This window comes from Henckelia pumila, chromosome 4, assembly GCF_033568475.1.
Source record: "Henckelia pumila isolate YLH828 chromosome 4, ASM3356847v2, whole genome shotgun sequence".
Lineage (NCBI taxonomy): Eukaryota > Viridiplantae > Streptophyta > Magnoliopsida > Lamiales > Gesneriaceae > Henckelia > Henckelia pumila.
This window is the reverse complement of record NC_133123.1, coordinates 4241297-4266887: the sequence shown is the minus strand read 5'-3', so window position 1 is coordinate 4266887 and position 25591 is coordinate 4241297. Positions and strand designations below refer to the sequence as shown.

General features: G+C 36.5%; 5 protein-coding genes across 7 annotated transcripts; 2 read left to right on the top strand and 3 right to left on the bottom strand.

Moving 5' to 3' along the window:
* Positions 1 to 141: 141 nt before the first annotated feature.
* LOC140859890 (uncharacterized) lies at positions 142 to 2704 on the top strand. The gene is made up of 2 exons (XM_073262500.1): positions 142 to 1154; positions 1951 to 2704. Exons 1-2 carry the CDS (start codon positions 473 to 475, stop codon positions 2325 to 2327), a joined length of 1059 nt encoding a protein of 352 aa, XP_073118601.1. The 5' UTR covers positions 142 to 472; the 3' UTR covers positions 2328 to 2704.
* Positions 1171 to 6220, bottom strand: LOC140859889 (cytochrome c-type biogenesis ccda-like chloroplastic protein). Of its 2 annotated transcripts, XM_073262498.1 has the most exons (14): positions 6038 to 6220; positions 5835 to 5960; positions 4882 to 4937; positions 4351 to 4481; positions 4159 to 4244; positions 4037 to 4068; positions 3647 to 3808; positions 3412 to 3484; positions 3169 to 3269; positions 2966 to 3058; positions 2844 to 2890; positions 2705 to 2773; positions 1700 to 1745; positions 1171 to 1452 (listed from the first exon to the last, which is right to left on the bottom strand). In XM_073262498.1, the coding sequence occupies exons 1-14, from the start codon at positions 6129 to 6131 to the stop codon at positions 1342 to 1344; spliced, it is 1227 nt and encodes a 408-aa protein (XP_073118599.1). In that variant the 5' UTR covers positions 6132 to 6220; the 3' UTR covers positions 1171 to 1341. The 2 variants fall into 2 exon arrangements, with proteins under 2 accessions (XP_073118599.1, XP_073118600.1); XM_073262499.1 differs by lacking the exon at positions 1700 to 1745.
* A 1296-nt stretch (positions 6221 to 7516) lies between these two features.
* Positions 7517 to 10037, bottom strand: LOC140867606 (B3 domain-containing transcription factor VAL3-like). 2 transcript variants are annotated; one of them, XM_073272668.1, is made up of 4 exons: positions 9837 to 10037; positions 8235 to 8316; positions 7959 to 8057; positions 7517 to 7814 (listed from the first exon to the last, which is right to left on the bottom strand). In XM_073272668.1, the coding sequence occupies exons 1-4, from the start codon at positions 9938 to 9940 to the stop codon at positions 7680 to 7682; spliced, it is 420 nt and encodes a 139-aa protein (XP_073128769.1). In that variant the 5' UTR covers positions 9941 to 10037; the 3' UTR covers positions 7517 to 7679. The 2 variants fall into 2 exon arrangements, with proteins under 2 accessions (XP_073128769.1, XP_073128770.1); XM_073272669.1 differs by lacking the exon at positions 7959 to 8057.
* A 988-nt stretch (positions 10038 to 11025) lies between these two features.
* Positions 11026 to 12335, bottom strand: LOC140867126 (uncharacterized). The gene is made up of 3 exons (XM_073272202.1): positions 12212 to 12335; positions 12056 to 12110; positions 11026 to 11248 (listed from the first exon to the last, which is right to left on the bottom strand). The coding sequence occupies exons 1-3, from the start codon at positions 12285 to 12287 to the stop codon at positions 11089 to 11091; spliced, it is 291 nt and encodes a 96-aa protein (XP_073128303.1). The 5' UTR covers positions 12288 to 12335; the 3' UTR covers positions 11026 to 11088.
* A 2253-nt stretch (positions 12336 to 14588) lies between these two features.
* Positions 14589 to 24209, top strand: LOC140866685 (myosin-2). The gene is made up of 24 exons (XM_073271720.1): positions 14589 to 15464; positions 15937 to 16038; positions 16135 to 16278; positions 16364 to 16514; positions 16622 to 16649; positions 16818 to 16986; positions 17095 to 17158; positions 17286 to 17299; positions 17396 to 17480; positions 17609 to 17712; positions 17987 to 18125; positions 18607 to 18725; positions 18939 to 19091; positions 19184 to 19273; positions 19530 to 19607; positions 19910 to 20068; positions 20642 to 20845; positions 21124 to 21329; positions 21421 to 21556; positions 21709 to 21838; positions 21958 to 22071; positions 22150 to 22253; positions 22729 to 22932; positions 23389 to 24209. The coding sequence occupies exons 1-24, from the start codon at positions 15027 to 15029 to the stop codon at positions 23827 to 23829; spliced, it is 3576 nt and encodes a 1191-aa protein (XP_073127821.1). The 5' UTR covers positions 14589 to 15026; the 3' UTR covers positions 23830 to 24209.
* Positions 24210 to 25591: the final 1382 nt, after the last annotated feature.

Here is a 25591-nt window from a genome sequence, read left to right as displayed (position 1 = left end):
ATTAGGGAAGTATTTTAGTTTCCTAATAATAATAATAATAATAATAATAATAATAATAATAATGTTCACCTAGATACGCGGGCATGATAAAATATGGATCCGAAACTTGATAGTACGCGGGCATGATAAAATATGGATCCGAAACTTGATAGTATTTATCAAAGGTTTTTTTTGGTAGAAATTAGTACAGTATACTTACATTTGAATATGCTTTGGACTGAGGATAGGTCGGCCATTGCAAGCGGTGGTGGGGAAGAAATGCCACGTGGTGTTTGCCACCTGTAATATCACTTGCCAGCTAACACAATATTCAATTCCCTCTACGGTAAATTTACCATTTTATCCACGTTTGGCTCTTGTTTATAAATGCCGCCTTTGTTCCCATCTACACGCTCTTCTTCACTCTTGCAGCTGAATCTATAATCTACAGGCCCCCGTCGGAAAAGCATAAACCCAGATCTTTTTTTTAACTATGCCGACGATTTCTCAAACATATGGCAACCCAAAATTATCAGTTAAAGTTGTGTTGATATCTACTATATTTTTGTCAGCTGGGATTATGCTGAAATTCTCAGCTCCAGCGATTACGGATTTCGCCGTCTATGAGGTGCCGTCGATCTACAACGGCGTCGTGTCCTGGCTGAGGCCTCCGTATCTTTACCTCGTAATCAACTGTATCATTATCTCCATCGTCGCCTCCTCCAAGCTACAGTCGAGGAAGGAGGATGAAGAGCCTCTATCATCGAGTGCTCCTTCGCCGCCGTTGGATGGCATGGTTGACGCGCCACCACTGCCCGTGGCCGTTAAAGATGTTGTGCTGGCAGAAGACGCGTACAAGTACGACGCCGCCGTCGTTTTGGACGGCGGCAGCAGTTATGATTTGAAGGTGGAGAAAGGAGTAGGATTTGTCGACGCGTATGAGAACGTGGAAGCAGTTGCTGCTCCTTTATCAGTCGTTAGCGACGCCACCTCTGCCAGTGGTGTGGCGTTTGGAGACGAAACCACGAGCAACAAAGAGAACGAGTATGTGACCCCGAAATCCACATGGAATGCGCCGCGCAGCAAGGATACGAAGGAATATTCTGCGGATAACGTGAAATCGCCGGTGTCTTCGAGGTTCGGTAACCGGAGAAATCTCAAAGCTAGTCCTGAAGGTTTGTACTGCTTCGTATCCATATCTTTTCTTTCAAATCTGTCCACACACAGAGAGACGCGTGAATTCGTCGGTGAAATGGAATTTGCCGGCGAGATCTGGCCGATAACGGTCAGTTGGCAGCTGGTAGAATGTTACCGTTGAGCTGGCCCCTAATCTAATCTGGTGTGTGTCGGCCTAGCATGAATTTAGCCAGAATGTGAAATGCCGAGATTGTCCCTAGAATCATTCAAAGGCGACAAAATAGAAGCCCTCGAGATTTGAAACCATAAACAGCCGCAATGTCTCCCCATACCACACTACACAAAATATCATTCTTTAATTAATTACTCACTTTGCAACTTCCAGTTAAAAAATTATTATCGTAATGTTATCTACATTTCAATCAAAAACTGATTCAAGATATGCTTTAAAATTTGTGTGATACAGAACCGTTTTGGATTTCGTGTCTCACCGGAAGTTGTGTTGTTTAATGGTGTTTTCTTTTTCTGGAAAAAGTACTGATTTCCCATAAATATTGAAAACTTTATGAATGATATACTGCACCTTTGTAGAAACTATCTTTTTCCATGGTCCGAGTGGGTTTTTCCTTCTGCAAAAAAAAACATGATTGTTTTACGTGTTACGAAATTTTTGAAGCCCGTCAAAACATTTATACGATGTTTAAAATGACTTTTTCCCCTCAATTTAAACACTTTGGTCAGATCATTTTCTGTATCAAAGTTTCGAATAACGCTGGAATATATATATCTTGTATGAATTTTTTTCCATAATTCCATTTTCATGTTGAACAACAGGAGGTGGCAAAGCAGTGTTAGGAGTGTCGAAACCAAAGAAGCAGGACACACTGGAGAGCACCTGGAAAACAATAACAGAGGGCCGACCGATGCCATTGACGAGGCACTTGAGGAAGAACGAAACCTGGGAGAAGACAAACACACCAAAGGTGATCATGACCAAAACCGAAACTTTCAATGACCGGACAAATACCAGGAGCCCACTGATGACCCCGTCACCGGGGTCAGGGAAGCTCAGGAAAGAACCATCGTTGAGCCAGGACGAGCTGAATCGGCGCGTGGAGGCCTTCATCAAGAAGTTTAATGACGAGATGAGGCTGCAGCGGCAGGAGTCCTTGAACCAGTATGTGCAGATGGTTAACCATGGCTCCTGCTAAACAGTTGTGATGCAAGTGCCCCTATAATTTTGGACATCGACTCGACTCACTAAAACTTGAAAGATTGGTTTTGAACAGATAGATAATGGGGACATGGAAAAAAGCCCAAGACGAAGAATGTTTTGACATTTTTTCTTTACTAATAGCGTTTATTTGTTTCATTATGCATCTCTTCTGAGTTTTGATGACTGGGATCCAGGAATGTTATGAGGTAAATGTGATAGATCTGCTATTTTCCCACTTGAGTACAATTGATTCTTGTAATTGGGTGTTTACTAGTTATCTTAAATTATTACACAAATCAGAAGTTCCAAGCGTAGTAGTATGTATGTATGTTTTCTATACAAGGAGGGGCACCACTTCGAGTGGATGCTTACATTGACATTGTTGCTGGAAAAAGCCTATCCAAAAGCGTATAGACACCGCCTCCTAGGAGAAGGGCACCACTGCAAATGAGATGAAAAATCGGGTGTCAAGACTTCTATTCTTTGATATGTTTATGAAAAATAGTACTACCTCATTGGATTGATCCACGCTGAGAACTTGCGGAGTGAGAGGAGGCTCTGCATATGCGACACCTGATTTAGTACTGACAAACCTTTTGCTACTGGAAGGATTATTTGTTTAAAAGTTGGTACCTGCAAAGCTCCAGCAAAGGAAGCCGCAAGAAGAAGAGGAGCAACATATCCAGTTGTGTATGTTAACAGTAGGCTGCCACCTATCACCGGATTCTGTCATGGAAACATCAGAATATCAGATAACCCATTTTCACTCCGCATAAATTGGAACTTGAAATATAAGGAAATAACTGCATAGCAATAGCAAACAGATCAAAAAATACCCTGGTCGATGCGACGTATCCCAGCAAGGAAGCAAGGACAGGAGTACTGCAAGGTGATGCAGCTAATGCAAATGTGAGCCCAGCCAAATATGCTTGAACGCCTGTAAGTGATTAGAACCAAATATTAAAAAGAAATGTAACCAAGCTTGCTCTTTTCTTCGTCAAATATAAGCGTAGCATGAGCAATGCTTGTTCATTTCTTTGTTGAATATTATGTAAGCAACGGTATAAAGTTCTTATTACTTGAAGGGAAATTAGACGCGGCTGCACGAGGGTCAAAGTTGTTGAAAAATGATGGAAGCTGTACTTCTATAATCTGCATCAACACCAAACAAGAAAAGATGTTGGAGCAAAGAACACTAACACGACAATTTATTAATAGAATAAAACGGTGATTCAAAAGATTAGGCCGCCTTTGTACAATCCAACTTGGATACAACTAGTCATGTCAGGGAGGCAGTACCACTGCCATATTTACCTCTAAGAGATTTAGACCCATAAAAACAGCTAAAACGGAAGCAGCCACAGGTAGACCTTGCCCGATCTGACCATATGCCTTACCAGCAAATGAAGCTGCTACACCAAGGAGGGCAAGTGTAGTTGCCAATCCCATTGCAAATGCAATCGAGTTACCAATCACCTGTCAGATACAAAAGTTAAAAGTATCGAACAAACGTGGTTCATAGCACAGCATTATCTGCTGTCCACTTGAGGCGCTCTAATCCTTGGAGGAAAGTTAAGCAATTGGGTGCAGTTTCGTCTCAAATATAAAGATTTAAAAATTCGACACTGGAAATGATTTCTTTCCGTTAAAGTTCCTGCTCTAAAATGACTAGCAAATACTCATAGTTTAAAGCCATATGTTTACCTCTGTTCTGCTTTTTCCTGAGCCAAATGCACCTAAATACACAAGAAAATCCATAAAGGAAAAGATATCATGAGGAACTACACAGCAACACAACACAAGAATCCCTGGGCCAGAGTCCTTACCGATATAACCAAGGGTAAGAGGTAAAACACTGAGTGTACATGGTGACAGGCTAGTTACAAGGCCAGCACCAAAAATAACTGCCAAACTGAACAAACATATAAATCAAAACCATAAAGCAAGAACAACTTACAAGAAAAGCCACAAACATCATGGAAACCAGAAAATGTTTGATACACCATGTCAACACGAACCTCGTAAAACTGAGAGCTGACAACTGGTCCTGTACAGCTACATTAGCTTGTTGACCAGCCGAATAAAGGAGACCTGAAAGCCAATCTTCAGCGCTGCCATCAGCAATATTATACAGAGAATTTGATTGTTCCTGTGCAAAGCAAAATTATTGTAAATATGTGAAAGATCTCAACAAAAATCGCCAAACTAATGAATAAACATTTGAATACAGCTACTGAATGATGTGTCCAAGAAAACCAGTAAACAGGCCCCCATAGTGAAAGTCTGAAAGATTAAGAGAAGAAGGAAGAAGAGAAAAATGATGAAAAACAAGAAGATAAGAACAAGTAGAGGAAACTGGACAGCAAGGAAGAGGATGAAAAGAAAAGCCGTGTCAAGAGGAACAAGTGTTGGTCTTCATAAATCATAAGAACCCATTTTTTACTAGAAAAAATGATAAGCAAACCAATAAAACACACCTTTCTTGCCACAGCCGATAACGAACAACGAAAATATAAATGAGCTCTTGTAACACAAATCTATAATCTCACCGCAATCGATTCCATAGTTACAGCATTTGCCATTGGCGTCGCTGCCAGAGCCACAGCTGAACATTACAAAAACTTGTTATCAACTTTTCAACAGCATGCACGCAGCAACAGAGAAGATAGCGGGCCGAGAGTTTGACTCTCTATCTTTAAGACAAATTTGCCCGCCTAGGTGCTTACGGGTTTGATCAAACTGTCTCCCAAGATAGAACGCTATCTATCAACTTCGATTAGTAGCACTAAAAAACCGAAGTTCTTTTGAACATTCAAAGTGTTTAAGAAACTCAGACTTGAAACTCAGAAAGATGAGTATGCAAGTAAAAAAGAAAGGAATCAGAAATGAGCGAGTTTGAATGATCACAGATGGGGTTTATTTATAGACGTTGGAAGGCTGCCTCGGACAGTCGCACCACTTCGCTGAACACATGGCCGAGGAGTCGCAATGGTTCGGTCTGAAGAGATGCACACGTTCAGCCGAAAGGACACACGCCCACGCCAATGTCCGGTCCGGTCCGTACCGAGCCGGCCGGTCGGACGGACGGACGGACGGACGGCGGCGGCGCGCGGGTGGCTAATGATTCGAACCTAGCATAGTCTAGGGGTGCTCCCCTTAACAAACATGGGTACCTCTTGGAGCCCCAACCCGTTGTCTCAATTTAGGCCATATATATATATAGACATCAATTCCCACATTTTATCAATAGGGACAATGAGCATCGATGCCTCATTCATCACCAATTTTCCAACTTATTGTCTAAACAATTTTCCAACAAAACTAACAGTACTTCGTAAAAAAGTATCATGTCGTATATAAGCCAGCTTCACAACAAAAATGTACTCATCAATCATCACAAAAGCTACCCGGAAGCAAAATTAAGTAACAAAGCAAGCAAAATGTAGGAAAGTACCAGTTTTGTGGAAAACACACGCGTATATGTGAATATGATATCAAATACCTGCAAAGGCATTCATGAAGGGATTTATAAGATCAAAATTGCAAGTGCTGGAAACCGACAAATTCACATTTTGAACAGTAACAGGCTCGCGTTTGCGGATTCCGGAGAGCTCCTTATCATGACGACCTTATCAAAACAAAGGAATATTCAATATCAAGAACCTATTGAAATATGGCGGGCTTATGCTGCGAAGTGTAATTTACCATGAGTTTCAGTGGGTAGACGTTTTAAACTCAAAATTGGAACAGGGGGGCAGCTAAATTTGCTGCCGTAACTGTTGATTAGATACAATTTCATTTGCAACTCTTACGTTGTGTGCCAACAAATGAAGAGTTCGAGTTGGAGCAGAAGTGAGGGGGATGTTGGGAAGATAATTTTTTTTTTTTTTTTTCTGGAGTAGAAAGGATTTAGCCCCTCGATGTATCCCCTATTTGTACTTTAACCCTCGTTGGATATAATTGCAAAAACTTCCTAAATTAGCCATTTCTTTTCAAAATGGTTGACGACCCATCCCACATGAGTCAGAGGCTCGTTGGCTTATGTCAGCAGAAATATGTTCCACACGAGGATCGAACCTGCAACGCTGAGAAATTTCTTTTTCACGTCACCTCAGGCCTTATCAACTCGCTTATACCCATGTGTGTTAAATTAGTCATTTCTTCATCGGGCCTTTCGAAGCGGAAGAATCAATTGGCAATAACGAGACATCGTTTGGTTCGAGTGACAAGATAAATATAAAATAATTAAAAAAATAATAATTATATAAATGATTAATAATTTGATTGATGTAAAATAAATAATTAATAGATGGATAAATAATATTACGAGAAGAACGAGAAACTGAATAGGATAATTTATTGTTTTTTGGACAAACAATAAATGTTATGTTTTGCCATTTTGGCATTATGAAGTTGAATAATTGCTAATGAATTTTAGTAATTTATATGCTTATACAATATTTGATTTAATATTTTGACTTCGTAATTTAAATGACCAAAACAAAATTGATCACGGCATTTTGGCAGCTTTTGAAATTGACTTTCGCCATTTCAATGCCGAAATTGAAAAAAAAAATGGGAAGGAAATGGTAAAATAGGAGACAAACCATATGCTTATAAACGAAAAAAGAAAAAAGACAGAAGTATACACTTTAGGGGGGAAAATAGGGAAAAAATGTCTCTGTTAATGATATTCGTATCGTATTTTGAACCTCATAATGCTATTTAATTTAAACTATGATAATATTGATAAATTACTAATTATGAAAATTTTGTATCCAATGTCAAAACAAAATAAAGTGTAAAACATGTAAAGAAATGTGTCTTTCCGAAAGCATATCACTAGATATATTTGTTTAATCTTCGCAAACCAGTTATTTCAACTTTTCAATGTTTATTTTCCTCGTGGTCCAAGAAATTAATGTCATTAGCTTAAATGTAAATAATCATAGAGATCATAATCAATAGTTCACATCAAACTTTTTGTTCAAAGTTTTGCCTAATTATTATTATTATTATTATTATTATTATTATTATTATTATTATTATTATTATTATTATTATTATTTATTTATTTATTTTTGTATCTAGCCATCTGATGTTTTTGCATTTGAAGCTTCTCTTCCTTTTTCTTTTCTTTGTGACTTTTTAGTAGTTAGAAAATTTCAAATCAACTTTCCTCACATAGATAATTAAAAAAAATCAAACAAAGGAGTTATAGCAGATATATCTCGGCATAAAATCTTGTTAAGGATTAAAAGTTGTGACGGCAATAGGACGCTCCAATATCGCTTTAGAATTGCACTATATACTTTGCTTTGGAGTATCTTTCCTCAGATCGATGCATTTAAAAGAGGATACTTTTCGGAGACATGTTGCATTTCGGACAGTTTTCGGATTCGACAAGGGATTTCCCAGATGGTTCATGATGAGATTCTCCAGCTCTTATCCCATGTTCAAGAGAAACACAACGATTTCTTGCCTGCAAGCAATTACAATTTCATATCAACCATTAAAAAGCTAACAAATTTCATTATCTCGACAAGTACAACTACTGGTCAACTGATAATTAAATTTGCAGGAGATCCTTGTGGCACAAGAAGCACTCCATCAATATTATTCTTACCAATAAAAAATTTAACCTAGTGCACTTCATACAGATTATTCCACCAGAATCCGTCAGAAAATGATTATTGAATGATACTATACACCCACAATGAACTAACTGCAACAGAAGATCAAGAAGATGTAATAGATGCATGATATTACATTCAAGTAAAGTAGCAAATAAAAAATAAAAGAAGAAAAAGTCAAGTCTACATGCCTCCCTGACAGTATAATTCTGAAAAACATTTGGCCGCAAAAAATGTTTGTTCTTGTTGTACTAAGTAAAGTAGCTGACCTTGTCGCAAGACTCACATTTCCTCCAGCCATCATCATTTGAATGAAAAGTTTCACAGAATCTTCCTTCCTCATATGCAAAACTACATAAATGGAATGAATTGATGGAATCAGATCCTGGACATGCATTACGAGTAAGGGCACAGTTCATGTAAATAACAGCCGTAGAAGCTGAGAAAGAAATATGGCAAGAAATACAAACATAGAAAATATCCCTCAATACATCATCTGTGAAGTTAAGTAATATAACTCACACGCTCCGCATCCCTGATCCCTATATAACAACCAAATAATGAAAGGACCCTTTGCACCATAGTTTATACTTAGGTTCCTACTGACAATTGGACCAACTTGTTACTTGCCTCATCTCATTTGCTCATACTCACATCTTTCCGTTGAATGAACCATCCCTTACAGCCTGACCTACCCTTGCCTGGATCGAAATTTCTGTCTTTGTGTATTTTTGTGAATACTAATTAATACACCACATATCACCTCTAGGTTAAAAACTCAAGGTCAATAATGAATCATGTATCAACATCCTTCCTTTCAATATTCAACTGAAAAAAAATTATGCAGTAGACAGAGGTGCTATTTAGTTGCTTCTTTGAAGCAGCAATACATACATGAAATCCAATCAAGAAATCATCTATCCTGACTTTGTATTCATCCTATACTTCCAACCATCCTTATAATTTATACATAACTTCGCGGATGCAGAGATACCTCTATCAATTGTGGTTCCTAGATGACCTGTTTGCAGCAATGAGACTACAGTGAGTTGTCTTCTCGACGTAGCGGTCTAATATTCAGATATACAATCAAAGGCAATGCTAGCACGGTTCAAATTAGATTAATTGAGCTTCAACATCCGAGCAAGGTTCGAAACAATGCCTGGTTCAATGTTCAGCTACACTATCTCTATGTAACATGCTGTACCTTCATCAAGTACTTACAAACACAGTGCTGAGTGCCCAGATTCTGTTGAGTGTGAATTATCAAATTTTAAAAATAACAAATATTACAATAAAACATCCGTGAAACAATATTTGACCTTACAATCTTCATTTTCTTTACAAGTAACAACTATTAGCAATTTTGGATTAATATTCCTTGTGCCTTGGCCAAAGAATTTTTAACCAAGTTCGCCATTCAAAAATGATCACTGACTCATATCCAGCAAATGCGATTGCTATTATGTTCAGCATCAATCTTCTCTAATGAGCAGAATCTTGCCACGAAATGCAACGATTTCAGGATCAATGAAAATACACCGCGGTCGTCTTTTGCTTGGGAAGCAAGTATACACAATCCGCTCCATTCCCCCCAAATTCCCAATAGCCAACAAAATTGAAAAGAACACCGCAACCAAAACGAAATCACCACCAATTCCCACTATTAGATAAATGCAGCCCAAAAAAAGAAAATCAAGCACATCAGATTGATCGAAAGAACTTGCACACAAAAAGGAAAAACAAAATGAAAAAAAAAAAAATGACAGCGCAACATCAAGCAGCGAGAGCTAGGAAACGTTTGCAAAAACTAAAATCGAATTAAGATGAGGAAAAGATGTGAACAAATAAAAAGTGCAGTTCACACTCACAAGCATCTTTGACAGAGGCGAGCGTGGGCGCCGCTGCGGAGGCGCCAACCGTTGCTGAAGTGGTCGGGATTGGAGCTGGAATGCTGGCATTGGAAACACGTCATTCTTGACGAAGAAGTAATTGAAAGACAGAACCCTAAAGATGGTGAAAGTGAGCTTGAGTGCGTGTCAAGCTTGGATGGTGACAGTGCAGAAACAGACAACGGCCAACGGGGAAACCCAATGGAAATAATCCATATAATTAATGTTTTTTAAATAATCATTAATCATGTTAAAATATGTGTATATGAATTACCGTGACTTACACTTTAAATTTTAAATAATTTCATTCAATTAATTTTTATTATTGCATTTAAATTATTTTCGTCTACATTAATTGTTTTTTAGAAGTATGTTAATTGTATATTGATAAATTCGTAAATATATATATGATATATTGTTGGATTCGCATTTTCGAAATAATCCTACCGTGAAAATTTCAGGATAATCGGATTTGTTTTGAGCATGTGTGCACGTGGATCCCCACACCCTAGGTGGGATTAAAACTGTATAAATTGTACAACTTTGGACAACAAAAAAGAATCGTATAAAAAAAGTCCAAGTTGAATCTAATCTGAAAGCATCTATTGGCAAAGCATAATTTGATTTGCATTTCTTGAACAATTATAAACAGAAGTAGTGGAAGATCTTTAGCACGAGTTTCGTATATCCTAAGCCAAAACTAGATGGAACTTGGATGGAGTCGTTGGGATAGGGCTAACTTCGGGGAGATTCACCGAAAATATTCCTTTCGATGTAGCATAGAATCACTTCCAACTCATGATCGCAAGTCAATCACCATTCTTCCACAAGCGCTAATTATTATTAGCTCCCCGATTACACAATATCGTCATGCAACAAATGTATATGCAGTATCGGAATAGTATGATAGTATCACATGAGTAAGCTTGAAATTTCTCGTGAATAGATTTATAGATAATCTTTTGGTTTGTCTTATACTAGAAAATCTGTGAATTATATATGAATTCGAAAAATTTAGGTAAGGAATATATAACGGGCAAATTAGAGAAAATGTCACTAGAGCATAAATATGTGTTTAATTTTCTGCAGTGATTTACTGTTTTTTTAAACCTGGTAATAAATAAGTGTGTTGATTTGTTTAACAACGTATTCGATGACATATCAAATATAAACAAATTGGATAAAAAATTTATAAATAAACCTTTGTATCACAAAATCCACGATCATTTAATTAGTCGTACAGCCTTTTGGCAAAATCAGTTCTCAATGTCTTGCTTTCACCCTTTGATATCTTCACCTCAGACTTCTCAAGTTGAGATATGGCTTTTGCCACAGCTTGCATTTTCCGCGCATTCTTTGATCTCTTCATTGGTCTTCCCTTTTTCACCTTCCTGCATCACAATTCAACACAATTGTTCCACATTTCAAATAAAAATATGAGAATAGCTTTCTAGTATAAATCTTATTGGCACCGAATCACAAGTTTCTTCAAAATATCTATCACAATCTAAAAGCTGATTCTGTCACAAAACTAAAAGCCAATGTACACTATTGAGTGTGAAGAATGAGAAAATCTCCAATCCAACGGAAAATCATCACATTTTATCCAGGTCGAAAATATGGATGATAACGAGAAGAGGCAATCGTATTTCCCTACCAATGATTATGCTTTTCATCCATTTGAGAATAGTTAATTCGAGTTTTTCATAATTCTTTGATTTAAACGACTTAATTGCTTGCTCCAGGAAGGTTGATGTACAGATGACCGGCATGGCTTTTAAACAACCTAGGCTGAAAGTGCCTTAGAACTCAATTAATATCTATTACAGCTACGGATATATTTAATTTCCCTCGAATCTGTAATCTTGCAAGAGCCCATTCGCGAGAGAAATCCCATCAAGCTCGTTTCCAGGAGTGGTCAATTTGGTTGAAAAACAAATGAATGGACAAATACTCAAATTTAGCATAGTTACATCAACTGAATTCGTTATACATACGTTAGATTCCTAACAGTAAGTTAGAAACAAATCAGGACTAACAAGATCTCTCTTTTTTGGGATAATCAAATATCAAGATATGCACAATTATCGGTTCACTCGTCTTCTATTCAGAGATAGCTCAAGAATAACATCTCAGAACCATAATAAGATACACGATCGAACAACAATGGAACTTGCGGGTGGATGAAATGAACTGACCTAAAGGACTCACTTGCAGAAGGTTTGGGAGCCACAGCTTCTGAAGTATCCATCGCTGAAAATGATAGGTTTCAGGAAGCGTAAAGTTTCAATTTTTGTATCGTCAACGAAAAAAAGTTTCAACGGGTAATTTAACACAAAAAAGATAATCCGAACCTTCGGAAATGTTCGTGAAGGAATCCGTAGCCATTGGCTCCAAACCATTCTTCTTCTTGTTTCTGTTCTTCCCCATCAGCTCGCCCAACTATCTATGGTTTCTCCACAATGCCCTAGATTTCTGAGAATAAATATTTTTGGGCTTTACTCGTGATTATGCACACGCTTTATCTTGGATTCGCGCAGACAAACTGGGCCGAAAATAAATATATTGGGCTTTACTGGGTAACGGACTATATTATGACTCGCACAATAATATTTACTTGTAAACCACATCTTTAATTTATCAGTTCCAAATATATATAATATTATTAAATGAGAAGGAAAAGAGTGATAAAAATTATAGATGATAACATATAATATGTAGTGATAAAATAGTATTATTTTTTATATCATTTTTATGTGATTAATTAAACATAATTCTAATTTTATACCAAAAATTACCCTGCAACGAGGAATTGAGAATGTTGGCTTCTTTTATGCTAAGGACAAATGGACTATAAACTATTGAAGGATGTAAGTTTAGTGTGGATTTTTAAGACAGGAGAAAGGACATGAGTTTATTTTTCTATTGTTACGACCTAATTATCTTGTGTATTAAAGTATGATTATTAAGATAATTAGATAGGATATAGAGTGGTTATGGATAAATAATAATATGTTTAGTTGGATGGATTAAATTTTTTTTCACTCTCTCACCTTGTAAAGATTTATAATCCCATAAAAAAATTAGGACTTAAAATCATCTATGAATCATAACATTAACGGGCCGGAAGATTTATACTTATTTTCAATTTTGCAAGTAAACATAGAATTAGTCGGTATTAATTAGAGCTGTCAGACGGGCAAACTCATGGCGGGACGGGCCGGCTCACCAAAAACCCACCTTTTGGAGGGTCGAGGGAGAGCCGGCCCACCATCCCAGCAGGCTGGAAATCCTCAACCCAACCCAATCCAAGATGGGTTGCGGGTTAGCTCACTACAAATAAAAATAATTATAGTTAATTATAAATTTCATAAATAAATAAATATTAATAGAAAACATATTAATAAAAATTTTAATTATTGATTTCATACGTGTAAATTTTATATAAAGTAATTAATACAAAAAAAAGTCACAATCTTCATTAAAAATACATATATGACAATAAAAATAAAAAAATAAAATATTAATTTTTCAGGCCCGCGGCGGGCCAACCCGCGCGGGTCACGGGCCTAGGCGGGTTGACCCACCTAAGCACACCTTTTGTTGGGTTGAAAACAACCCACTTAAATTGTGTGGCGGAGCGGGCCGACCCGACGGGTCTAACCCAAATTGACGACTCTAGTATTAATTATGTAATCCTTCATTTATCAAGTCAAGTAAACACAACCTTAATGATCTTTTGTGGTATTATCATATATAATCACCTTACTCTCTTTTGAAAACGGAGATACACAAATGAGACAGAAAAACAATAACCACCTTCCATTTTTAAAATTTGGTACATGTTTGGAAATTGGATATTGAGTTAAACGGTAGATTTTAACCTAGAATATGAGTAATACCCCAATCATAAATTTAATATCCCATGATTTGTCACGTCAACAATATATAATAAATTACGTCTATGTGTAAAAATATGAACCGTTGGATGCATTATTTGGGTATTACCCATATGCTAAGATTTCATCTACCGAGTTAAACATGTAAATGCGTGTGCAACTGTTGATAGGGTGTGAGAAAATTTCTTGGCTCGGATTAGAATAAAATTAATTCTTTATATAAAATTTTATAAACCCAACAAATTATTGGGAAAGAATTTTGACTTTGTTGAATAGACACTGGCGCGTATCCCTATCCAATTTAACACCACCTTCATTACTCCTACTTATATACTACACGGCCCCGATTTATTTCCCATTTTAGTTTCATTTTCGATGAGGGGGCCGCTCCTAACTATATTAATTACATAGAGTTTTGCTTTGTCAAAAAATAAAATAAAATTACATAGAGTTTTGTTTGAAATTATTAGATATCATATTAGGGTACCATATTCAAATGCAAACCATAAAATATCATATATTAGGGTACCATATTCAAATGCAAACCATAAATTGCATTTGAATATGGTACCCTAATATCTAATTTAATTCAGTTTACGCGTATGAAATCATAAATTGCAAACCATAAATTGCATTTGAATATGGTACCATAAATATTATATATATATATATTCAATTTAATTATTTCGAAAAATTAATAATAATTTAATTCAGTTTTAAAAAATAATAAAATAAAATACAGATGAAAACGGTTATTAGGCTTTCTTTCTCCCCCTGAAAAATATTTCAAAATCTCTTCTAAAGCCCTTTTCCCAGATACGCACATTTTTGTTTAAATAATTTCAGATTTCAGATATAAGACCTGATTCTAATTCTAAATGTGAAATGTCGCCATCAATGCAGCGATCTGTTTCATTAAAAACGGCAACCTAGGAAGGATTACATGTTTATCCACGAATCTGTTGGTTTGTTTCCTCTGACAATGCTTTTCCAAAGCCCCGACCCGACTGTCATTCTGCTGTTAATTTGACGTTGTTTTCCGGATAATTCTTCAATTTTTCACCTGAAAATTGCGTGATTGTGGGTAATTTGTTTCTCCGGATTGAAAGTTTACAGGATTCTGATTGGTTCAAGCTCTGAAACTCGGGTTTTGAACAATGTCCGTCGCCTCGGACTTGTTCGGAATTCTATGAAGAAGCGATTGCTGGGAAATTGAGATTGAAATTGTGAAGGGTTATGTAGAAAGATTCATTTGTTTAAAAAAACAAAAATGATGTCCATGTCGCCTAATTCATTAGCTCGCAGCTCCTTGGAAGAAATGCTGGAATCGCTACGTAAAAAAGACGGAAACGAGAAGCCAAAAGATATGCCTCCAGAACTCCCCACACGTCCCAAGCCAACATCACGGGCTCGTCTTCCCTCAGCGAAGCGGGGAAGCTTCGAAATTGGGGAGTCCAACATCTCAATGAATCGCCATGCAAAGAAGGGAGATGCCAAAGGATTCGGGGGCAATAGTTTTGGTGCCAAAAAAATTAAAGAAATGGAACCGGAAGAATCTCCTTATGTCATGGTTTCACCAGACGAAAAGGAATTGGAGGTGAGGTTGGAGGAGAGAGATAATGCCAAGCTCGCGAATTCTCCCCCAGGATCTCTCCCGAGGTTTAAGGAATGTTGTTGGGATGACAACTTGGGCTATTTCATAAGAAAGGTAGAAAGAGTTATCGAATTTTAATTTTTTAGAGCTGATACTCTTCGATCCTCCTCCTCCAAGCATCTAATTTTTTCAAACATTTGTTATATATATTTACTTCCAACAGTGATTTTATGGCATTCTGCATTTTCCTTGTTATGATGTTAAGCGTATTTCATCCATGGGCTAGAATCCAACTTATGTTCTTACTTCTGATAATTAACTCAGGCTTCTTTATGTTAAGCCTTTTTATGTTCTTACTTATGTTCCGAACGCTTTAATTTCTTTGTTGGATGAGTCAATGGTCCAATGATCTACCAAAATCAACCTCAAACAAATCCCTATCCTGAATTAGAGCAGTCGAATCTATTGCTGGTGTCATGATTTTTGAGCCACACAATTTCTTAGGTTTCCTATACATCTATTATGTCAAACCTCAATGACGTTGACTGATCCGATGACCAGCTTATAATTTGTATTTGTTTTCCAGAAACTGCATGTTTGGTGTCGACCACGTAATGGAAATTGGGAATCGGGAAAAGTACTATCAACTTCAGGGGAGAAAGCTTCTGTTGTATTGTCAGATGGAAGTGTTAGTTCTCATGTCATGTTACCATTTCAATATTTATGATGATACTGAAGTGCTTGAACCTGCAGTATTAGCTTTCTTTCCGTGATATTGCTCTAGGTTATGACAGTTTCCACACGAGAGCTTTTACCTGCCAATCCAGACATTCTTGAGGGTGTTGACGATCTTATACAACTCAGTTTTTTGAACGAGCCTTCAGTTCTTCACAATCTACAGTACAGATATGAACGAGACATAATATATGTAAGCTCTGGACACTTCTGGCAGTGTGAACTTCAACATGTTTTGTCTTTTGTCTTGATTTATTTTTTATTGCTGTTATACCTAGAGTAAGGCAGGCCCTGTTTTAGTAGCAGTCAATCCTTTCAAAGATGTTCCACTCTATGGGAATGATTTCGTTACGGCTTATAGACAAAAGCTTTTGGATAGTCCTCATGTTTATGCTATTGCGGACACAGCATACAATGAGATGATGACAGGTGTTGTACAATTCCTAAATGTATTTGCAGCGACATATTCTTGACATTTCTTTCAAATGTAGATGATAAATTCTAATTTTAAGCTCCCTTTGTTGTGGGTTTTGCAGATCAAATAAATCAATCCATCATCATTAGGTTTGTTTCAGTGATTCTATCATCTTAGCTATGCAGTTTCTTAAACTAACTCCCATTCAAATGCCTTTTTTGTACCTGATTTTATCCTGTTTCACTGGGTAGATTTTTATATTGTTATCACATAGTTGAATTATATCAGGAAAGATATGTTCTTTTTATAATTTGTAGTGGGGAGAGTGGTGCTGGGAAAACAGAAACGGCTAAGATAGCAATGCAATACTTGGCTGCACTTGGTGGAGGTACTGGTGGGATAGAGTCAGAAATTTTGCAGACAAGCAGCATACTTGAGGCTTTTGGTAATGCAAAAACATCCAGGAATGACAACTCCAGCCGCTTTGTGAGTTGTGGTGACCATTAATCCTTTACTTTATGAGACATTTTCTGTCATCCCCGTACAATCTACTTTCTGAATGTGTGGCTTATTGATAAAACAAATTCGGTACAGGGGAAGTTAATTGAAATACACTTTAGCGCTTCAGGAAAAATATGTGGTGCTAAAATACAGACTTGTAAGCATGTTTACACTGGTTAAATTGGGCTCTAGAATATGTTGTGACATGTCCTTGAATCTTAGTTAACTGACTTTGTTCCTAAATTTTTGTGCATATGAATTTTTATTTCCGATCGATGGAGTAGTCCTCCTTGAAAAGGTCAGTCTCCTATCTTAGATGATGCCATGCTATGTGTTCTAGTCTAAATGCTCTCTCTGGACTAACTTTTTGAAACAATAAATCTAATTGGGGCAGTCAAGAGTTGTTCAGCTGGCAAATGGAGAGAGGTCATACCACATTTTTTACCAGCTTTGTGCTGGGGCTCCTCCTGATCTCCGAGGTTAATTTCTCAGCTTTGAGACTTCTGGATAACCTAGTTGGAAGCATATGTAACTTGGTACATTGTTGAACACTTCAATCAATTGGCTTCATCTCTTGCTTAGCTTGTGGAGATGATTTTGTTTTCAGGTAGGTTGAAGTTAAAAAATGCATGTGACTTTAACTATTTAAATCAGAGTGATTGCCTAGAGATCCAAGACATCAATGAAGTTCAGAAGTTTCATTTGCTTATGGTAATGTACAGCGCAAACCTTTATGTTATATGCCAAAATGATTGCCTGCTTTGGTTCAGCTCTCACCTACACAAGTACTTCCCCATCCTATGATCCATTTGCAGAGTTTTGAATTGTGAGAGGGAAAGGTTGGACCTACTTTGCTAAAAAGCCTTAAAACAAAAGACTAATCTTTCACCAATTAAGTTCCCGAACATTCATGATTTAGGTGTATTTCCTGGGTTATTAGTTATTACAAAGTGTTGTTGATTCAGTCATGCTTTTATTTAACTAGGCGGCCTTAGATACTGTCGGAATTTGCAAAGAAGATCAAGGGCATGCTTTTGAGATGCTTGCTGCAGTTTTATGGCTGGGAAACATATCATTTCTTGTGATCGACAATGAAAACCATATAGAGGTTATTTCTGACGAAGGTGATTTCTATTTTTTTGAGTTAGTGTCCTACATTTTACCACCTCGTGACATGTATTTGTCCCTTGCTACATAGTGTGGGAGCAAACCTATCTCTGAGTTGCGTAAAATGATATTTTGTTGTTTGTAAAACAATTTTGCTAGGGGCTTCTGTGTCAGTTCTCAAATGGCTCGACAACTGGGGGACCAGATTATCGTCCAATTCTCTTATTTATTTGTTTGTGGGCAAAAAGAAAATTATTCTGGTCATTTCTTTTCCTTTGACATTAGGATAAGTTGCAGGACGAATAAGATTTAGCTCAAATGTTGATATATCTATCCGCAAGTAAACTTTGTGATCATCTATGGTTTCTGATTTTTTTTTCACGACTCTCTTTTCAACAAAAATATAAAATTATATCATGTACGCTAATATTCATGGTTATGTGTATCTACTTTGAGCACTTGACTTCACTATGTCAATACTTTTCCGTGTATCTACAGCTGTAACCTCTGCAGCTAGCTTGATGGGCTGCAGTACACAGGACCTTATGCAAGCTTTGTCAACTCGTAATATACAAGCTGGAAAGGATACGGTCTCCAAAAGGCTGACCTTGCAACAGGTTCATAAAAAATAATAATTTGTGTTTTCAGACACTCAGTAATCATGAACACAAACACATGCTAAGCTTCTCGAATATTTCTTGCTAATCCTTCAGCATATGCATCAATACTTACTAAAAAAATAAATGTGCTGAGTTATTTGGTTGGATGGAACTCAAGCTATTCAGTGCATGCACAGTTGACCTAAGCTACGGTTTCTTCTCATTACTTAGGCAATTGATTCTAGAGATGCATTGGCAAAACTCATCTATGCTGGCTTGTTTGATTGGCTTGTAGAAGTTATCAATTTATCACTGATTAGTGGCAAACAACATACTGGGAGATCCATCAGTATTCTAGATATTTATGGATTTGAATCATTCAAGGTAAAAATAGGTTCTCCTTTTGAAGTTCGTAATATGGCGTAATTTAACTCATTTTAGTTATCGTTCCTCTATTTTTTTCTCTTTGTAACCAGAAAAATAGCTTCGAGCAGTTTTGCATAAATTATGCTAACGAGAGGCTCCAGCAACACTTCAACCGCCATCTCTTCAAACTCGAGCAAGAGGTAAACATAAATAAATCATGACAAGTTTGACGAAGTGTGCGGCTTGGATATCCTTATTCTTTCTCGGTATACACTTCACAACATTTGAGTGCTGACATTGCTGTGTTCTACGACTCTTGTAACGCCTAAATCTATGTGCCTCAATTTCTTCATTTGGGTTTTTTTGACGTTTCTAGAATATTCTAAAAGAATTCTATCGAATAATAATACGAAAGAAATGTAAATTACGATGTCTTATGTACTAATGTGGTTTCAGGAATACGAGTCAGATGGAATTGATTGGACAAAAGTAGATTTTGAAGATAACCAAGAATGTTTGGATCTCTTTGAGAAGGTATTTGTTTTCTCTAATCTATCATCAATTCAAGAATCTTTATGGTGGACGAGGGTTTTGTTGGTGCAACTCTGGAATTTCTTAGTTATTTATTATTGAGTTTTGAATCTTTTGACTGGCCAGCTTAATTTTTGTGTGGTCTTGAGGATCACGTTTTCGATGTCAAGCCATCTTATTGCTTGAGGGTTTTAATGATCCGTTGGCGTGAATCTAATTGCATATATGCTTTCCATTGAAATGCTTATTTTATTTTCGTCTCCTGAAAGTCTGAAACCTTGTATGACACTGGTGTGCTTCAACAGAGACCTATCGGACTGATATCTTTATTGGATGAAGAATCAAATTTCCCGAAGGCTACAGATGTAACCTTTTCTACGAAGCTTAAGCAGCACTTGAATAGTTTTCATTGCTTTAAAGGAGAAAGAGGTGGAGCATTTAGTGTTCGCCATTATGCTGGAGAGGTTAGTTTTACTTATGGCTGTAGTGTTGTGGATGGCTACGAACTCCTGCCAGAATAATGATAAATATATCTTCAGTATTGGAAATTTAGGCAGGAACAGTTGTATCTTTTCTTGTTGGCTTTGCTTTGTCAAGTGTAGTAATTTCTAATGTGGAACAGGGTATAGATGTATTCTGTGCATGCCTCATTTGATCTTGACTTTCAGTATAGTTTTCTATTTTCTTTTTCCTTACAGAGCCCATGATCATTTAGTAGGAACTGGAGTTCTTATGCAAAGGTCAACATTTTTTATTACAAAATTTGATTTATTAATGTACCATGAGCAATAATAACAATTGATTTAATGTGTCATAAGGTCAAGTACCTTCTGTCCCACTCTAACCCCCCCCCCCCCCCCCCCCCCCTTTTTTTCGTGGCCGTTTATGCGTAGTCCATGGGTTTGCATCGGAACTTTAGGAATCCGAGGTTTCACAAGCTAGCCATTTTGTTTTCAATCGAAAACGCATTACACGCTGGGATATTTCACTTTTAAATTTCATTCAACATCTTTAATGATAGTAAATGCTTTTTTAAGGTACTTTATAACACAGCTGAGTTCTTGGAGAAGAACAGGGATACGTTGCATTCTGAAATCATTCAATTACTGTCGTCATGCACCGTCCAACTACCTCAGTTGTTTGCCTCTACACTGCTCAGACAATCCCAAAGTTCAGGAAGTTCAATGATACGGTCAGGGCTAGTTGCTTGTCAAAAGCAAAGTGTTGCCACAAAATTCAAGGTGAAGAGACTTGTTCTTCCCCTACTTTCAATCCTTACACGTGCATATCTGGAGGATGAAAATTGGAAAAACGAACAGGACAAAACTTAAACCTACAGAAAAAAAATTAGTTTTGGGATTTTTCTATCTTTGAACGTTTTACTCTTTTATAGTTCACTAAATGCAAGTATGATAGAGGTTTTCCCCCCCTTGTTTTCTTTGTATAATACTTGTTATAAATAAAATTCCCATAATTCGTGATACAGGGCAATTTCTTATAATTTCTTCCGTGGTTGCAGAGTCAGCTGTTTAAATTAATGCAGCAGCTCGAAAGCACAGCACCACATTTCATTCGTTGTATAAAACCAAATAACAAGAAATCCCCTGTGGTGTTTGAAAAAGATCTTGTGTTAGAGCAGCTTAGATGTTGTGGTGTTGTAGAAGTAGTTAGGATTTCGAGATCTGGGTATCCCACCCGGATGACTCATCAAGAATTTTCAAGAAGGTGAAGTTTGTTTCAATCTTGAGATTTCATCTGATATTTTCAAAATACAATTGCTTAGACCTCTTTCAAAATATGCTGTCATGGCTTTCAGGTACGGGTTTTTACTTATGGACAATAATGCATGTCAAAATCCATTGAGTACTTCCATTGCCGTTCTTCAGCAGTTTAATATCCTCCCAGAGATGTACCAAGTCGGTTATACGAAATTGTATTTCCGAGTTGGACAAGTGAGTTTTTGTTGTTTCAGAGCTTCATCATTTCCTGATGAAAATTTCTATCCTTGTACTGCGATTCAATTGTTCCAGAATATCTGCATTTGATAGAACAATGTTTGAATATCTTTCTACTTTATCTGGTATTTTGTTGTTGCGGACTGCAGATTGGTGCCCTGGAAGATGTTAGAAAACAAGTTCTCCAAGGTACCGTTGAGGTACAAAAGTGCTTCCGAGGTCATCGTGCCCGTCGATACTTCCACGAACTGAAGAGTGCGGTGGTATCATTGCAATCATGTAAGAATAATATGTGCCAGTAATTTGCTGGTTAATATGCACTTTTCAAAATGTGATTATGTCATCCGATTACCTTTCACCATTCACCACATCAAATTATTTCAACATGTCATTTGCAGATGTCCGTGGTGATATTGCAAGAAAGGAGTATGGTGCTTTACTTGGGTTGAAAAAACAGATTCCTGAACTAAAGTTAAATGAGCAGTTGATGGCAGTAGTTCAAATACAATCAGGTGAAACTTTTCTGCTTTTAAAATGTGGCCATTCAGTCACATTAAAATGCTCTTATCTGAATACACTGTCTCCTGCAGTGGTTCGTGGATGGTTGGTTCGAAAGCGTTTTAATCGCCTTAAGAATATGAAACAGTCCGATACTGCCAAGCGGAAACCAGGAAAAAGGATTTCTGAAGTCAAGGTATAGTGTTGAAAAGGCTTGGGTGTAGTGCCAGCTCAAAACCTTGGATTAGTTGACTATTTTTTTCTTACGTGCTACTAAATTAATGATTTAAATTTGTCCCTGTAACACATGTTTGACATATAGGACCATCGGTATTATTTCCCTGTCTTTTCTAAATTTGCTATTTACAGGGAAAAAATGTCAGGTCCTTCTCTGATGTTACTTAATGATGCATCTGTATGCTTTTCCATATTTTGCCTCCACCAGTGTAATTTGAAATAAGAATTGGGTAGTTGTAAAACTAATGATGGATTTTTTATGTGATGATCACATTCGTCTCAGTTTCCCAAAACAGAAAAAAGAAAACTATCATACTGGTCATCAGGAAATGGAAAAGATGGTTTTGAGTGTTCAAATCTCATTAAATCTCTGATGTGCTCGGTATGCATCGATTTCTGGATTCAAAGTAAACAAATTTTTGTTCGGCTATCAGGATCTGCCGCCAGAAATGTTGCCTTTGGTTGTTGAAGAACTTCAAAAAAGGTTATTGATGGCTGAAGCGACACTTGGGCAGAGGGAAAGAGAAAATGCATCACTGAGAGAGCAAGTACAACAATTTGAGGCACGCTGGTCAGAATATGAAATCAAGATGAAATCTGTGGAAGAGATGTGGCAAAAGCAAATGATATCTTTACAAGTGAGTTTATTATATTGTTTGCAAATATCTTTTTAACAGCAACACTAGGAACTGGTGTAACATTTTTAACTTACAGGATGCATAGAACCTGATTATTAGGTTATTCTTTGTGTTTATGGAGGTTATTAGAAGGAAAGTATACCTGATTGAGTGGTCAATTTATTTTGAAATTAGACTATAATTATATTGGTACAGGATTTGCCTGAGTAGGATGAGGCAGCGGGAAATACAAGCAAATTTTTCTGCCCTCATTGTATGTTGGCCAAATATTGTGAACAAATTGAGTCTGAAATGGTGAGCTATATTGTTGAGGCTGGTCTTGCTGTAGTCTAGATTCGTGGGTCTTTTAATTATGTGAACAATTAGCGTGTAGTAAGTTATTAGATGGACCAAAGAAGTCACTGGAAATGAAAGCATCTATCTTCCATACTGAACTTTTTTTGCTGTTTATCGCAGATTAGTTTGGCCGCAGCCAAAAAGAGTCTTGGCTCTGGCAATGCTACAGGTGAACCTGGGGGGCTCAATGAACACTCACCTCGTTTAGATTGTGAGGACACATTTGTGGGAGCGCAAAATCCATCTGCAAGCACGCCTATCAGATTTGCCAATGAGGACACAAATGGCGGTTATGCTGTCTGCCCCCTCGTGAAGGAGTTTGAGCAAAGGAAACAAAATTTTGACCAGGACGCCTTTGAGATTATTGAGGTCATGGCAGGGCATTCAACGTCGGTAAATCCTGTAGAGGAACTACGGATACTAAAACACCGGTTTGATACATGGAGAAAAAACTACAAAGTTCGGTTAAGGGAAGCAAAGGCGAAACTATACAGATTAGGGATGGTCGAACCTGAGAAACACCGAAAGAAATGGTGGGGAAAGAAAAGTATAAGATTTTAGCATTACTGTATTCTGCCTATTGGCGTCATGAAACATTGCAATGACAGTGAGATGCTTCTTTTCGAGAAGATTCATGTTTATCTCAACTTAGGATTGGTCTGCAGTTCTTTGGTTGGTAGCAGAGTCCTGCAATACTCAAGTGGGCGAAAGTCACTCAAGATACAGAGTTCTGTAACCGTGATATTTCAAATTCCCATTCTTTTAACTATTATCAGGAAAATGATGTCGTGTGTGTTGTATTATTTTCAATCTGATCATCCGGAACACAGTTGAATGTTGTAACTAGTGCCGGGCAAATGGAACAGAAATGTGAATACCTCATCTCTTGTACAGTGTTTGATTGCTAATTGTTTCCTTAGTAACTTTGAAGATGGCAGGCAAGTCTCATGCATGTCCCCGATTCCCAACTCTTCATTAGAGAGGATTTGCCATGTACCATATAGTCCATAAGGGCTTCTCCAATCAGACACTATTTTGGCGTAAATTTTAAGTTATCATAGGGTTAGTTTTTTTTTTTTTTTTTTTAATTCTAATTGGTTATCATAATATTTTTAAAGTTTTATTACTAACAATTTAATTATATTATTATGTAAATTTGTAACCATTTATTTTAAAAAGTTTATTTATTACATAATTCTTAAAATATAATTAATTTAAATTTTTAACTCATTAATATTTTTAATGAATATCGATATAGAAATTATTTTATATATTTTTGATATTTTAATTATGGTGTTTAAAAATATTTTATGAAATAAATTAGTTGTTGTGAATAAAATAATAGAGAATATTCCAAGAATATTTCTTTTAATGTGGGTTGGAGATGAGTTTTGGAATTTGACGTAGGAATTACATTATTTTGAGGTTAGTGTTACACCAAAATAGCGTAATGAGTTGAAGATGGTCTAAGTGATAATAACTGTAGATATAAACTCTTCTAAATAAGAAACAAAAACAAAAAAGGTAAGCCCATTTCATTAAATTATTTTAATGACATTCCAAAGAGATTAAAAAAAAAGGGAAAAAAAGAAGCCTCCACTTCAGAGTTCAGGGACCTCTTTGGAAGTTACACGCAGTATGTCGGCTTGTATGATCTATTAATATGTGAGACCAAATCAAAGAATGGAAAGGTATCAGATTGTTTAGTCAAAACAAGGAAACTTGAAAGATGGTTTCATGTGCTTAATTTGAACAGCAAACAATAGGTAATTAGCTAGGTAGGTAGTTCTATTGCATTAATCTGGCTCAACTCCTAAACTTATATTTGACATACCAACATTGTAGGGGCTAAGCAGTGTATATAAAAATAATTTTTCAAGAAATCAAGATGATTCACAAATATTAAAATAATCTTTAAGTTTAAAAATCATCGGTTTTATTTTATTATAAACAAAATAAGTTAATATGAATAACATACTTCAGTAGCAAGAATCATGCAATACGTTTTTTGCGAGGATTTTTTTTAAATCTATACTATATATAATATTATTAAACTTAAGGACATTACAGTAACTAATTTTAGTGTTTTAGTATGTTTTTATATATATATATATATATATTCAAAATATCTCCTTCTCAAATTAAAAAAAAAAAGATTTTTATTTAATAAAAATAATCATATAAACCTATTTTAGTAAATATAAGTTTAACTCAACAGCCAGAAATTAAGTTCGATTATCCACTCGACTTCTTCTTCTAGCAATATATGATTCCGAATTTGATTCAAGTAAAAATAATTGACGAGGTTTGTGAAGTTTCTGAT

Coding starts and splice junctions, on each gene's coding strand:
- LOC140859890 (XM_073262500.1), top strand. CDS start 473: ATGCCGACGATTTCTCAAACATATGGCAACCCAAAATTATCAGTTAAA. Junction 1,155..1,950: donor TCTCAAAGCTAGTCCTGAAG/GTTTGTACTGCT, acceptor GTTGAACAACAG/GAGGTGGCAAAGCAGTGTTA.
- LOC140859889 (XM_073262498.1), bottom strand. CDS start 6,131: ATGAAATTGTATCTAATCAACAGTTACGGCAGCAAATTTAGCTGCCCC. Junction 4,482..4,881: donor TAACTATGGAATCGATTGCG/GTGAGATTATAG, acceptor TGCTTTGCACAG/GAACAATCAAATTCTCTGTA. Junction 3,270..3,411: donor CGCGTCTAATTTCCCTTCAA/GTAATAAGAACT, acceptor AATCACTTACAG/GCGTTCAAGCATATTTGGCT.
- LOC140867606 (XM_073272668.1), bottom strand. CDS start 9,940: ATGACGTGTTTCCAATGCCAGCATTCCAGCTCCAATCCCGACCACTTC. Junction 8,317..9,836: donor CGCCTCTGTCAAAGATGCTT/GTGAGTGTGAAC, acceptor CCATTTATGTAG/TTTTGCATATGAGGAAGGAA. Junction 8,058..8,234: donor AATGTGAGTCTTGCGACAAG/GTCAGCTACTTT, acceptor CTTCTGTTGCAG/TTAGTTCATTGTGGGTGTAT.
- LOC140867126 (XM_073272202.1), bottom strand. CDS start 12,287: ATGGGGAAGAACAGAAACAAGAAGAAGAATGGTTTGGAGCCAATGGCT. Junction 12,111..12,211: donor CTTCACGAACATTTCCGAAG/GTTCGGATTATC, acceptor TATCATTTTCAG/CGATGGATACTTCAGAAGCT. Junction 11,249..12,055: donor TCTGCAAGTGAGTCCTTTAG/GTCAGTTCATTT, acceptor ATTGTGATGCAG/GAAGGTGAAAAAGGGAAGAC.
- LOC140866685 (XM_073271720.1), top strand. CDS start 15,027: ATGATGTCCATGTCGCCTAATTCATTAGCTCGCAGCTCCTTGGAAGAA. Junction 16,279..16,363: donor ATGAACGAGACATAATATAT/GTAAGCTCTGGA, acceptor TGTTATACCTAG/AGTAAGGCAGGCCCTGTTTT. Junction 22,254..22,728: donor AAAGGATTTCTGAAGTCAAG/GTATAGTGTTGA, acceptor TTCGGCTATCAG/GATCTGCCGCCAGAAATGTT.